This window comes from Fukomys damarensis, unplaced genomic scaffold (assembly GCF_012274545.1).
Source record: "Fukomys damarensis isolate Sample0158 unplaced genomic scaffold, DMR_v1.0_HiC HiC_scaffold_15, whole genome shotgun sequence".
NCBI classification, from domain to species: Eukaryota; Metazoa; Chordata; class Mammalia; order Rodentia; family Bathyergidae; genus Fukomys; species Fukomys damarensis.
The window spans coordinates 50,298,531-50,313,593 of record NW_022900927.1 but is presented as its reverse complement, the minus strand read 5'-3'; the positions used below and the strand labels follow the sequence as shown (position 1 = coordinate 50,313,593).

At 32.3% G+C, this 15,063-nt stretch overlaps 1 protein-coding gene across 2 annotated transcripts in view; it reads right to left on the bottom strand.

Annotated features, from left to right (window-relative positions):
• Nucleotides 1–15,063, bottom strand: part of Tmtc3 (transmembrane O-mannosyltransferase targeting cadherins 3) — a 46,587-nt gene that overhangs the window by 24,972 nt on the left and 6,552 nt on the right. For both annotated transcript variants that reach the window (XM_033763827.1, XM_010629784.3), the window contains 5 exons: nucleotides 11,590–11,806; nucleotides 6,559–6,777; nucleotides 4,896–4,995; nucleotides 1,997–2,112; nucleotides 1,265–1,437 (listed from right to left, as the gene is read on the bottom strand). In XM_033763827.1, coding sequence (XP_033619718.1) covers nucleotides 1,265–1,437; nucleotides 1,997–2,112; nucleotides 4,896–4,995; nucleotides 6,559–6,777; nucleotides 11,590–11,778 — 797 coding nt within the window. In that variant the 5' untranslated portion in view covers nucleotides 11,779–11,806. The remainder of the gene's footprint in view (nucleotides 1–1,264; nucleotides 1,438–1,996; nucleotides 2,113–4,895; nucleotides 4,996–6,558; nucleotides 6,778–11,589; nucleotides 11,807–15,063) is intronic.

The window sequence follows — 15,063 nt, the reverse complement described above, 5'->3', positions numbered from 1 at the left end:
TACTTAAAACTTTTTTTTTTTTTTTTTTGCATGAGGGTCTCACTATGTAACTTGGGCTGGCCTTGAATTTAGTAATCCAACTGCCTCGGTTTCCCAACTTCTGGGATTACAGGTGTGTACCACCATATCCAGCAAAGAAAACATTTTAAATACTAATTTATGTTAACATTAGAGTATGTATATGAATTTTAAAAAAGCAGTAAAACAAATATTTTATGTGTAATCTAGTTAAACCATGAAGAAATATTTTATTCCTAATCTTACCAAATACAAACTGTCTGAATTTATGAAATGTCTAGTTGAAAGAAGTGATATTTATGAAAACTGTTTAAAGGTCATCTCTTTCTGCCAATCATCAGAATAATTCAGACACACAGAATACAATATTATGACTGCAGAAATGCTTTAAGTTATGATCTTCTAATTAAATCACAACAAAATGTTACTTAAGATTCATTGTTGCATAAATTCATCATTGCATAGAGAATATTCATCAATGTTATTTAATGTTAAATATAAAAGGATAAAGCACCCTATTTAAAAGCTGTATTATCTGGCCAAACAAAAAAGGAAGACACATTTATATGCAACCACTGTAATCTTTAAACATAAAGGCCGGGATAATATTTTGATATTGTTAGTATGAAAGATATGATTATTGCTATATTTCAATATCATTCTTACTATTATTTGAGATATTTTGAAAAGTAATTTATAAGGGGGTATATTTATATCAAATATATCAGTAGTCATATTACATATATATAAAGTTCTACATGAAAGATTATTACTATGGATAAAAAGGTCATTTAATAATAATAAATGTATCAATTCATCACGATGACATGTCAATCATAAACATTCATGCACTTAATAAAAGAGCTTCAAAAACACATGAAAACAGAAACTAAGAATTGCAAGGTGCAGTAGACCAATTGATAAGTTTAGAGAGACTTTAATATTTATCTCTCAATAATTGATAAAGTAAAGACAAAATTCACCAAGGATAGAGAAAACACTAACCTTAACATTTAACCATTTTGGGTGTCTTTGTTTTTGTTGTGATGGCTCATGGATGTACATACATGTCATATTTAATCAATTCATATATTTGAAATGTTACACGGTTTTTAAAATGTTGAGTACATCTATAAAAAGCTTTTGAAAAAATTCAATATATATCAAAGACCTTGTGAAACATTTATGACCACTTAAAAGTACAAAAGAGAAGATGGAAAAAATGAAAATGAACCAAAATTAATACCTTGTAAATACTGGAAGCTGGGACTGAATAACCTGGACTCTAATTACCACAAGTAATAACGTACTGAACATCAAGACAATCAGTTTTATGAGTGTCTGCAGCAGAGAAAATGGAATACTACTCTTTCCACGGAGAAACTGTCCAGCAGTAGTACACAATAATGGCAAAGTATACTAAAAAAGAGAAAAAGTTTAAATTAAAAAAATAATGTTTTCAATAATGTAGCAATTTCTAAATGTAAGATTAGATTCAAATTGAATATAATTTGTAAAAATCAATGTAGGACAATTTGTGGAGCTAGTATAGAATAAAAAGCTCAAAAATCTCATGCAAAAATGAATTACATTTTAACAGTATTGATATGTAATTTCCCAAATTGCCTGATGATTTTATTGTTGAAAATTAAAAGCAGTCTATACAAAACTGAATGTGTCAGGCTGGGAATTTAGCTTAGTGGTTCCGCTGCCTGTCTCGAAAGCTCAAGGGCTTGAGTTCAATCCCTGGTACCAAAAAAATAAATAAATAAAGGTAAAGAAAAGAAATTACTGAGATAAAACTGAATGTGTCATAAAATGTTAAATAAGTCATTTTCAGTGGTTAATGCTTGTTTCTTGAAAATTTAGGTATCATTATTGGTAAGTAGATATAATTCACATGTATAGAAAGTAAGGATATTAAAATCTGATTCTACTAAGACAAAAGATAGCAACAAGAAAACATGTATTTCCTTACCCCCTGGGCAATAAACACTTCATATACACAACATATTCCCACAACTGTTATGCCTTGTTCTTTACACAGTGTTGCAACAGCCACTAAAATCACTGTCAATGCAATTGGAGTCCACACTGCAATTTAAGAATAGACAAAAAAAGTAAACTATATAAAACAATTTTACAATATCATAAAGCAGTACCTTACCAACATTTGTATTATTACCTATTGACTAACACCCCATACTTAAAAATATATTTAAATTTTGTAAGTGATTTTTGCTTTATGTTTTCAAAGCAAAATGTGAAGGTATTTAATTTGAAGTCAAGTACAGTGGTAAATGCCTATAGTTCCAGCTACTTGAGAGGCTGAGGCTGAGGTATATAAATGTGTACTAATTTTTAAAAGAAAGGCAGAATGGTGAATTTGGAGAAATGCATATGCATAAGCTTTAGTGTCATAATTAATGCGGTACCAATTCATTAAAACAAAAGTCTGGAATTATCACATAATTATATACTTTATTATACCTGTAATTTAATTTGTTACACTTGAAACTTAAAACCACTGGGCAAAGTAAGTGGGGAACCATCCTCATAAAAATGTGGTATAAAATTTAAAATGAAAAAATGAATAATAACCATTTAAATCACAGAATATACATAAATTACATTTATATGAAAAACTCAGTTCATCAACTTTAAGTAAATGTTATTTATTTAATAATAATAGTATGGTTAAAGAATAATACACTATGAGAACAAATCTGTATCTACTACCAACCATTTGGTGAGTTCTACAACTTTTCTGAGCTTCAGTTTTCTTACTGGAAAACATGACATCGAATTATTTTCTAGTTTAGGAGCTGGTAGTATGATCATATACTACCTGGTATTACACTAACATACACAAAACATCAATATATCATATAGAGTACTGTTTAACCATAAAAAGAACAAGGTGGATGGAATTGGAGATTAGCCTAAGTGAAGTAAGTCAGGCAAAAGGAAAACAACTACTGCATGATCTCACTCATATGTGGAATATAAAAAAATTGATATTATAAAAATTGAGAGGAGAATGGCAGTGATTAGAAGTTGTGGAGACTAGGAAAGAAGGTAAGATGGGGAAAGGTCAATCAATGAGTACTAAAATGTAGTTAAAAAGGAGTTAAATTCTAGTGTGTTACATTACACAGTAGGGTGACTAGAGATTGTGTACTACGTATGTCAAAATCTAGAAAAAAAGATTGTAAATATTTTCAAGATAAAGTGATAAATGCTTGAAGAGACTAAGTTTCATTTCATTACATAATGTATACAGGTTATCAAAATATCATGTGGTAACCCATTAATATGTAATTTGTGTGTTTTTACCTATCAGTTAATATAAATTTAAAGGGGAACAAAACAAAGATGAAATATATCTTAGGTTAAAGGAATGACCAATATTACTCCCATGCAATTTAAAAAGAATTGCAAACTTACCAACAAACCTTCAACAGTTATATACCTCTTGTGTAAATGAAGAGGAATAGCTAATTACTTAATGTTAATTCTCTTTAAGAGACAAGTGAGGGTGTTTAACAGAAATGGAAGCAACGCTGACCAACAGTGGCCCCGAGGAACCTGGAACTCTCCATCCTGTGCTTTAATTCTTGTCATTTCTTCAGAATCACAGTAGAAACAGAGTGGTCTAGGCCTCTTAACAGGGATGGTGGATGATAGATAACTTGAGGAAAACATGGGGCTTAACCTCACAAGCCAAAATAATTGTCTTAAAGGTACACCAATCACAAAAGAAAAAATGCAAACATAATAGCATATGCTATTAAATCAATGTTAACTCAGACAAAACATTTAAAATAAGTTACCTTTAAGAAAAATATAACATTAAAATTATGAATAAAAAGAACAAAGTAAAATAATTGGTAAGAATGGTAGCAAATATGGTTAGAAATAGAAGTTAAGCCTAATCATGGTCTTATAGACCACAGTTTTTAACTTCATTACTGATGCTTTGCAGAGTATTGGTTTGTAATTCCATATTAGATACCGAACTATCTTTTACTGAATGATGGAGTACACAAATACAGGTTTTATTATACATATTTTATAGATAAGAAACAAAAGCACAGAGATGTTTGAGTATTTTCTCAAGGGTAGAATATAGAGCTAGAAAATAAATGGTGGAAATGGAATTTGAAAGCCAACTCTCAAGTCCATGCCTTATGCTATACTGCCACTCAAACCGTTTTAAGGCATTACCGTATATAGAGCAACAAGGGGAAAATTTATTCGTATTAAAAAAATCTAAGAGAAAATAGACTATTTGGCTATCATGTATTTCTTAAACCTTAGTTTCCAAATATACAAAATTAGGCTTTGTATCGCCAGTACTTCGGGACTCTAGTGAGAAAGTCCCCTCAAGAACTCTGGAAAATAATTTAGAGTTAAACTTTAAGATCAGTCAAATAAGGTTTAAAACTACTATATAAAGTTGTTTTGGTGGCTACTATGCCTAAACTCTAAAAATTCATTTTTATTGCTGGAACTTGTTCTCTAACAAGGTCAAGCATGAGTTAATGAATAAAAAGCACTTTCCAGTTTAGGTCACATGGTAGGGGCTCAATAAATAGCTGAAACATTATTGATACGTAATACAAGTTAAAGTCTATCAGTCTTTTAACATTGCCTAAACAACATCACAGCCTTCTAGGTATTATTTATTAAAAGACAATGAAGGCATTGGTACCAGTATTGTTTTCCTTCAAATAGCAGTAGACGAAACTACATGAAGTTAAACCCTCTATGTGGCACATAATGTATTGTAGGAAGCACTTGGAATGTATAAAACTTACTTGATCAAGTTTTTTATATCTTTAGTTACAGAAAAAAATCCAATGTTAGAAATTTACCTATGGAATTATCTGGTCCTTTTGATTTTGTATATGATAAAAACGCAGCTAGAAAAAAGATAGATGACAAAAGTTCTGCTCTTCCTACAACACCTGTCACCTAGAAACAGAAAGAAAAGGAGGTTCATGTTAATGAAGAATATCTCAAAACGATGTATAATAGCAACAACACTTTAACCATAAAATTTCTAACATTTTAACAGTGTATTTCTTTAACATTCTTTGAGTGCCCCCAAGTGGTGAATTTATATATCTTCTATAAATTGGAATTTATCAGGGACTCTTTTAAACAGTTCTAATTATTATTTAACTTATTCTGAAATAATTATAGATTCACAGGAAGTTGCAAAAAATAGTACAGAGGCTTTGCATATTCTTTACTCAGATTCAGGCAGCATGTTCCATAATTACAGTACCATTCTTAAAAGAATTCTTAAAAACAAGAAAATTTTTCTTAAAATATGAGCATTTTCAAAATACAAAAGTATCATAAATTCAATAAATTATATCTCATAATTAACCTGTAAACTAAAAAATACAATAAACTTTAGACAATCCCTTTAAATTTCATTAAATTAAATTGATTAATTTTTCTGGCACAGGTGATCAAACTCAGGACCTTGCATTTGCAAGGCAGGTCTGGCACCACTAAGATACATTCCCAGCCCACTCTCTTTAAATTTTAAAAATTAAAAGAAAAAAAAAAAAAGAACTGTCCCATTAAAATATTTTGAATTCAATTTAAAATTGAGAACATCCTCTGAGTTTTGGAAATGTTGGAAAATCTGGTCCAAGACAGTTAATGGAGAGATGCATAATACTTCTCCAAAAAACATGATTTTGCTTACAAAAGAAAGTTTGTAACAAAGCAACTGAACAGAATACTATTAGCTCTGCTACGAGGTAGCTTTGGAGTTTCAAGGTTACCACCATAAATAAAATTAGAGCTTGGGTATGTCTTCTAAGGAAGTGGCTGATAGACACACTGACAATAGCAGACAGCTCACAATTTTAAATTTTAAATCATGTAGCAGAGCACAATCACTCAATATGTGTCTCCAAATATTGTGATGTATTTTCATCCTTTACGTATATCTGCCTTTTACCTATTACTTGAAACATCGACAAGGTAACAATTTAAAATCTGCATTGACAGAAATAATTAGCAAACTGGGCAGAGTAGCACACACCTGTCTTAGCTCTTGGAAGGTGAGGCAGGAGGATCATAAGTTCAAAGCCAGTCTAGGAAACTCAAGACCTTGATTCAAAGTAAGATTTAAAAATAGGGGTAGTGATATAGCTCAGAAGTAGAGCACTTGCCTACCATATATAGAAGGCTCAGGGTTCAATTTTCAGTACCAAAACAGTAATAAAACTATTACCAAAAAGAAGAATTGAATTCATTCATATTTTATACTACTAAAGTTGAGATTATACATACCTTATGTCCTTGAAGATTATGCTTCAAAAACTGGTTTAAAATTTTTATGCAGTAGTGAGACTTTGTGTATGAAGACATTAAGGTCTTGTACTACTTTAAGAGTTTTCAAATATTTGGATTAAAATCATGGTTAAAATTTTTTCTTAAAAGTATGCCCCATAGTGACTATAGGCTTTTTAAAAATAAATAAGAATTAAACAAATAAATTATTGTTTTACTTACAGCTTCTGTATGTATCGGGTGCACTGCAAAAAGCAGAGTAGCAATCAGACCACTCTTGTTGTCCAGAAAAAGTTTGCAGACTTTCAGAAATACCACACTAACCATAGCATGAAAGATCATATTTAGGAGATGATATGACATTGGTTTTAGTTCACTAAACATATAATTTAAACGAAATGTCAATACTGTTAAGGGTCGGTAGGACTTGTGACTTCTCTCCTAAAAGGAAGGAAAAAGTATTGATTATTAAAGTAACTTGGTACTTCAGGGTACAGAAACTTGTGATTGTTTTTAACCATAAAAATATTTGCATTTGGCTGTGACATAACAATAATGAAATGTCCCAAAGCAACATAAACATATAAGATAGCATTATAATGTTTAGATTTATAATGTTTTTATTTTCTTATTACAAGAGAATTTCCTCCTCGATATGTGATGGTCAGGTTAATTAGCCAGAACAACATTTGATTTTCCTCTTAAGTATTTGTACTTTTATAAAAAGGTAGAACAATAGAACATAGGATCTACTCAAAGCTATTCTTTTTATCCACCAATGCCAAAGTTAATATAACTGCTGGTTAAATCTTCACAAGGAAATTAAGAATAGAATGCTCGCCAGATAAGTTCAAATAGTGATTCAAAAAGGTATTCCCTAGTTGTTTTATGAAAAATGCCTCCATAATGTAAAAGAATGTATATATTAAAATAAAAGTGTACAAATAACAAAGAGAACAATATAGGTGTAAAAACTTTTTCAAAACATGAAAACAGAATCTTTTTGTCATAGAATTTTTTTAACAATAAACCAGATTCTGTGAAGTAATGATTTGTTTATAACTTTGAAGTCACTTTTTACCCAAAAGCAAAATCAAACTAGATTTAAGAATAAAATAGTTTAATAAAATATCACCCCAGTTAAGTTTATTTGTATTCTTATAAAGAAGGCACCCACCTCCAAATTCTTTGCTCTTCTACCTCTTACCATATTCTGATGTTACTCTCTGGCACATAAGTATAGCCCTAAGCCTATTTTTCCTTACTAGGAAATAGGAAACACAAGGATCAAACATTCCCCATTTTGAAATAAGGAAGATTTCAATATCGGTTTTTACATACTACATATATGATGTGTACCATCTATTTAGAATGTTCTTTCCTGCTTTGCTAATTCTAGTACATCAAATTTCATTTCAGGCATACAAAATTATTTTTAATGGACTCTACTGAACTGACATGATCTGTTGTACTAGAAGACAGATAGACACCTTTTGAATGCCTGAAATGTTACTGCAACTCCATTACGTGTCAGGTGAAAGGACAAAAATCATAAAGTAGAAGGAAATACATATTAAATTGCAGTATACATAATTGCTTAGCTAATTCTTTTAGATGTATGCATGCCACAGGTAATGACCATTTAAAAAGACAGTATTAATACAATTATTTTCGTAATTCATAATTATGACTATTTAAGACGCCACTGTGACAATCATCACTCATTATAGCAGGTTTACTCTGTAAAAATATAGTAAAACAGCTAAGTCTATCATGAACAGCAATTCAGATCATTTTTATACATAGGCATATTTAAGAAATATTTTTGACAATGGAAACAAGCATAAACATAGTAAATGAATAACAGTTCTATGCACTTAAATATAAGGATGGCAAAAACTTCAGCAGAATATCCTTTAATACGAGGTTCCTTATAGGCCAAATACCAGAAAGGTATAGCCATGGCTATACTACAGAGTCAACCTGAAAGACTTAAAGCAAACAACCTCACTCATAAGTAATCCCCCCCAAAATACCAAATCTCCACACATACATAAGAAAAACAAAATATAAAATATTCGATGCCCACATCCCACTCTGAGGAATGAAGTGATGTAGGAGATTGGCATAGAGCCTTAATAATGATTTTTAAAATGTCTTGGGCAGATTCTCCTCTGCAGCTATGGTTACGATCCACTGAAGTATCAATAAACCAGGTATCAAGAATCTACAGAATAAACCTATGAAACACATAATATAACCTAGAAGTACAACACAGTTTTTGCCATAAAGTCGCAGAAACATGGGTTTGTTAAACCCATGTTTATTGTTCAGACTATTTCAATTGATGAATTATTAATTTTAAGAGTTTTATTACATTAAACAATGAGTACCTAACAGGAAAAAATTTCACAAAATAAAGTATTGCATTTTTAATATTTCTTGAATGTTTATAAAAAGCATAAAAACCTTCAGCATTGACTTTTTGGTGTACAAAGTCTAAACAGGAACAAGAAAAATAAATCATTATATGAACTACAATGAAAATACCAAAATAGCACTCTACAAAAAAAAAAATCTTTACTTCAATTATCACACCTAAGAAAACAAGATATCAATAAAATATACTATCAAATATGAAACAAGTGCTTAGAATACATATGAACATTTTCATATGTTATTTACTTGCTTACAAAACCTAAAAGCATCAGAAACAAAAATCTTCGTGAACTACGATGAAAATACCAATAGAACTACAACAAATGTAATCCTAGCTTCAACTGTTATATCCAAGGCAGTCTTCACACATGACAACTGCATGTTTTGTGCAAAAGTATCACTTAAACTGATAGTATGTTGTTTTCCTGTCTTTTCTTGTAGGGACCATTTGACATCTTTTTGGTTTTCCTGTTATTGTAGTAGGTCTTTGGGATGTTGTACTAGCCTGTTTACCTGTCAGCTCACTAGTGTGTTTCACAATTTTTGTACAGTTCCTTGGGCAAACACTTTGTCTTTCCTTTGCTGTAAATGATCTCTCATGAGCTGCAGTTCCAGTCTTTTAAGAAATTATTTTCTTTCTTTACTTGGTACCAGGGATCAAACTCGGGACCTTGGGCTTGTGAGGTAGGCAGTGGCACCACTGAGCTAAAACCCAGGCCCATTGCTGTTTTCTTTGTCATCTGAATCAAGGAGGTCTACATTCCCTGTGTCCGCAATAGTTGATGCTTGCTCCATTTCAGTCACCAGGACTTTGGCTCATGTGGCCAACATCATAGTCATCATCGTCGTCGTCATCATCACAATCATCATCCACCCATACCACTCTTCTATTATGAAAACATGTATTTTACCATAATGGTTCATCTTCATTAGCCATGCATGAGTAATAGGGTTCACTTTTGACCTATAAAACTTGCAAATCTAGTTTTCCATGTGCTGTTGTACTGAACTGGGCTACTTCTACCAGAACAATGAAAAGAAAAAATTTTAAAAACAAATCCTAGAGTGGGGTGGATGTATTATACCCTCTGTGATGCTCAGGTAAACAAACTTAAATCTGTTTGACAGAGCATCATGTGGGTGAAAATCTGGTGTGACACTTGCACATGTGTACACACCTTGCTGTTTGTCTTACCCAGTGGGTAAACACAAAAGATGGCTTTCTGTATCCTTCAAGAAAAGGTACTCAGATGCACAGCCCACTACTATTAGGCTAAAGTAAAATCTGCAGTAGAAAAGTAAGGGATGTGTTTTGTGAAACCTAGTGTTAGGCTTGTAGGGTTTAAACACTGAGAGCCACAGATATACAAAGACCCTTAATAAGGCAGTATTCATATGGCTCAGAAGAATGTCCTAAGGCCAAATTATCCATTTAAGATGCACAGTGACTCAAAAAATCCACATAAGAAACACATGAACACACATACATGAATACACTCACACACACACATACGGAGGAGCCTGGGCTATCATTACTTGATGACATCAATCATTAGATCTTTGTGCTAATTCCAGGCTAACTGTGAAACTTCACGACAAGTAAACAGTATTTATAATTTTTCTTTTAATTCCTGTTGTTATTCTCTAGTTTATTCATTTAGTTTATGAGTATAATAATGACTCTTTTTCCTTGTCTGTTTTGGATGCTCTAACAAATTAAAATTTTCAGAAGAAAAATCACAAACACAGCACTGACACCCTGATATGCTACCTTGTATGAGGACCTTGAATTTGGCCTCCTAAATTTTCAGTTCAAATCTCAATGCTAGTATTGAAATCACAGCCAATACAAGCATAGGTTGGGGGAACGGACATGTATTCCTACAGGTCTCTGGAGAACAAAGGAAGAGGGGTAAGAAAAAGTTGCCCTAGGAACAATAAATATACAGTATACAGAAATAGGCTACATTTTCTCTTCATCATCAAGATTTTTATTCTAAAAGACAGAAACAGGTGAGATCAGGAAGGCTGTAGGAGACCTTATTCTTACCTAATAAAAAATATTTGTTATATGCTTATGACTAGAAGAATGGAAGATCTTAACCTCATCCTTGAGAAGCTTCTAAATCTGGGGAATAAAGAAACAGGCTACAAATGATGGCTGAGAAATTGAGTAATAGTGTATTACATATTATGTTTTAGTAATAACTTACTTAAAATTTGCCTTTTTCAACATCACAAAATGACTTGTTATTTAAAATCTGTATTCTCACCATTTTCATAAAGATAATGTATGACAGAACTAACATTAGAAGCCAATATATGTGATTTTAAATTGACAAGATTTTAATCCTAAACAATCAGTTTAACAGTGACCTTCAAAATAAAGTTACAGGAAAATGAACGAGACTTTTGGGTTTTGTTTAATGGTTATTACCAAAATAACTATTAGGTAGAGATACACTGCTTCAAATTTTTAATAACTACTTTTTTCCTGCTACAGGGAAATTGGCAGTATATATACTTAATATTTTTACCTATAATGTCTCATATATTTATATGGAAGTTAAATTTTTAAATAGGTAAATACAGTCATTTCTTGTGATCCACAACATAGAAAAAAGAAAAATTACCAAGAGACTTATATTTCATTTATTGTTCTCCCTAAATATTTGATTTTTAAATGCACATATTATTTTCTAAAAGCCAATATACCAACCAAAGAAAAACCACTACTTTAAAGATAATTACATCTTTATAATTTCCTGTCCAATTTATTACAAATAAATTGTGTCTCATACAGTAAGTACTTACCTCAGACATAGGGGTTCCCCAGAAATCATTCTGAAATAAAGTTTTTAAAGGTGTAGATGGATGCAGATCTTTATTATCCAAAATTGCTGAAACATCATCAAAAACAAAACCACAGAACAGGCTGTTCCAGTAGCAGGCAGTAACCACACCTACTATTAAGGTTACTTCTTTGAGGTTAATATCAGCCATCCTTTCTGTAAGTACTTATGGACAAAAACTGGGAAAAAACAGGAAAATGAAATAAATACTTTTTAAAGCACATTTTGTGTGGATAATTAAAATAAAGGATGCATGTTAACACTTTCAACAAAGCTCAGCACAAACGTCTCCACTTCTAAGACGCGTTAGCTAACCACTTCTCCATAGTCCCAAGGCAAAATTACTGTCTCCATTCATCGTCCCTTCAAACGTGTTTTCACAGCATTATTACTGTCCTTGGATATATTACTTAATTTTTGGACCTATATCTTTAGCTAAGGAGATAGTAAACTGCTGATGAACTATCAGAGGTTAACAACCTGTATGATATGTTGCAGGACAAGTCTAAAAGAGTCATTTTGGAAAAACAAATAGTGCATGTTATGAGCTATATTAATCTACTACATTCACAACAATTTGTTTTAGCAGCAACGTGAAACTAATATTTACTTCAGGAAGCCAGAGATATGAGCTCTGACATTTACCTATGTAGTTATGGCCAGATCAAAGAAGAATATGAAATAAAATACAAATTCTGTTCAGCAGTAAAAAGTCCTACCAGTATAAGGAGAGCGGGTACAGATTTAAAAATCAAATGTACAATTTATACAAGTATGCATATATAAGGGATATATATATATATATATATATGAAAAAGAATGCTAGTATCTTTATAGTCAGATAGGAAGATACAGAATGTATCACATGAAAAACAAACTATAAAACCCCATTCAAAAAAGGAGGGAAATCAGCTGTACCCTTTAGAAATACAGTTCTCAACTAAAAGAAAAATTATGCAAGGGCTCATCTTGAATCCAGAAGTGATTATCATCATGGAAGGGTACAGACTTACACATTCTTACTAATACAAAAAACAAAACAAAACAAAAAAGAAAAAATGAATAAATTTATGGTGCCTGCTTAAAAGAATGGAGAGAGTGAACAAGTATTCACCTTAGCTCTTGTCCAGCCCCACACTAAAATGACAAAGTATTTCAGACAAGACAGAGCATAAAGATAAAGACAACTACAGAAAACACAGTAAATTTTAGTAGATGGAAAAGTTAAAGGATTAGTAAGCGACTCAAAGGAAAACAGGAAAGAGAATCCTATTTCAAGAGGGGAAAGCTGACTGACTGACTGCCTGATTATTTCAACTCCCAGTATTACTGCTAGGAGAAATCTCAAAAACTTGTGCCAAAGATCTTTGACAATAGGGCTAGGAGGAGGTGGATTTGTTAAAGTTTAAACTTCTCTTAATGGATACAGCTAAATAACCATGCCCTTCTACATTAAGCCAGAAGACTGAAGACTTTTTCTTCGGAGTAATTAAGACACAAGATATCTGACATGTTACACAAATTAGAATAAAGTTAGCATATCAAACATTATTAGAGGTAGGTGGGCAGAGTGGTACACGTCTACAATTCTACCTATTTGGAAGGCTGAGGCAGGAGGATCTCAAGTTTATGAGACCAGTCTGGGCAACTAAGTGGGACTCTATCTCAAAATAAAAATGCAAACAAATCAAAAGGAATGTAGCTCAGTACTACGGTACTTGCTTAGCATCAGTGATTCAATCTCAGGGGTGAGGGACATAGAGACACAAATGTCTAGATAGTTTAGGTTTAGAACCTCTAGCTCTCTTCAACTAGGGACAGAATGCTGTAAAATTTTACAATGGAATCACAGGATTCTAAAAAAAATTAGGAATTCAAACAAATTATTATCGAAATGCTGTGGCTAATGTTTCCAAAACTATATTGAACAGGAGTGGTGACAGTGGACATCCTCGTCTTGTTCCTGGTTTTAGTGTGAAGGATTTCAGGTTTTGACCATTTAGCATGATGCTGGCTGTTGGTTTTTCATAGATGGCTTTTATCAGATTGAGGTATAGCTGAATGGATTCACATTGAGGCGATACTCAAGTGAAATAAACAGGTCACACATGTACATACTGAATAGTTTCTCTGGTGTGAGAAACTGAAAGTGTGAATAAGGAGAACTAAACAGTATAATAATGTGAAACAGGAAGAAAAGGGGCAAAAGGGGAAGGGGAAATGGGAGGGATAGGGAAAAGGAAAGAAGGGAATGGAATTAATATGACAATGAAAAAAACTGGAAAACAAAGTCTTTGCAAATAGGGAGTGATTGAAGGGAGGGCAGGGGAATGTGGAAAAAATAAGAACCAAGATAAGATTATGTAAAGGTGCAAATTTCTAATGATGAACGTCATTATATTGTACACCTAAAATGTACCAATGAAATTTATTAAAAAAATTATTTTTTCACCAGGTGTGGTGGTGCACGCCTGTAATCCCAGCACTAGGAAGGCCGAGGCAGGAGGATCGCTGTGAGTTCGAGACCAGCCTGGGCTACATAGTGAGTTCCAGGTCAGGCTCAACTACATAGTGAGACCCTGTCTCAAAAAACCAAAAAAAAAAAAAAATTGTTTCACCAACACTATGTAGCATGGGGAAAACATCCAGAGAGTAATGCTTCAAATTTCTGTGCAACAGTGATTTCCAACTCTGAATTTTATGTTTATAAGCCCCAATTTCCCAAATGGGAAAGTAGAATAAAAATATTTTAAGTCATTTAGGTCTTTAAATATTTACTTCCAGTGTCTTTGTAGGAATAAAGGAAAGAGGGTTCCCAATAGCATTAAAAAATAGAATGACAGGGAAATTAGGGGATAGAGTCTAGCGTAAGATAGCAACAAAAGAAATCTCCAGAATGACAACTATGCAAGCAGGTCTGCCAAGCAGTCCACACTGGAGCAGGTCAAGAAGGCATGATGGCCTCAAGAAAATATAATCAAGGGGGCCAGAGATTCAGCGCAGTGGTTTCACCACCTGCTTAGCAAACACAAAGTCCTGAGTTTGATCCCTTATACCAAAAGAAAAAAAAGGTACGATCATCAGAATATCTGCTGTATTTAAATACACTGAGATGAAGAATTAATATACTCTTAAATCATACATGTAAACATGTGTGTGTGTGTGTGTGTGTATATGATTTGTAATTTAGAAAAAAAAAAAACCTCAGGAATCCATCACTGGGCAAATAGAATTCACATTTTGTATACAGAGCAGATAATCTTTCCCATAAAATAACCTCAGATTCCCAACTTAATAATATCAGTTCACTTGGAGTGACAAATTTGATTGACCAGATGTTTTAACAATAGGAAATTTAAAAATTAACAGAAGAAAAATAAGTGAATTGAACCTCTAGCTTTAATGCATTAAAGCTATGCTTGGGAATAACATATAT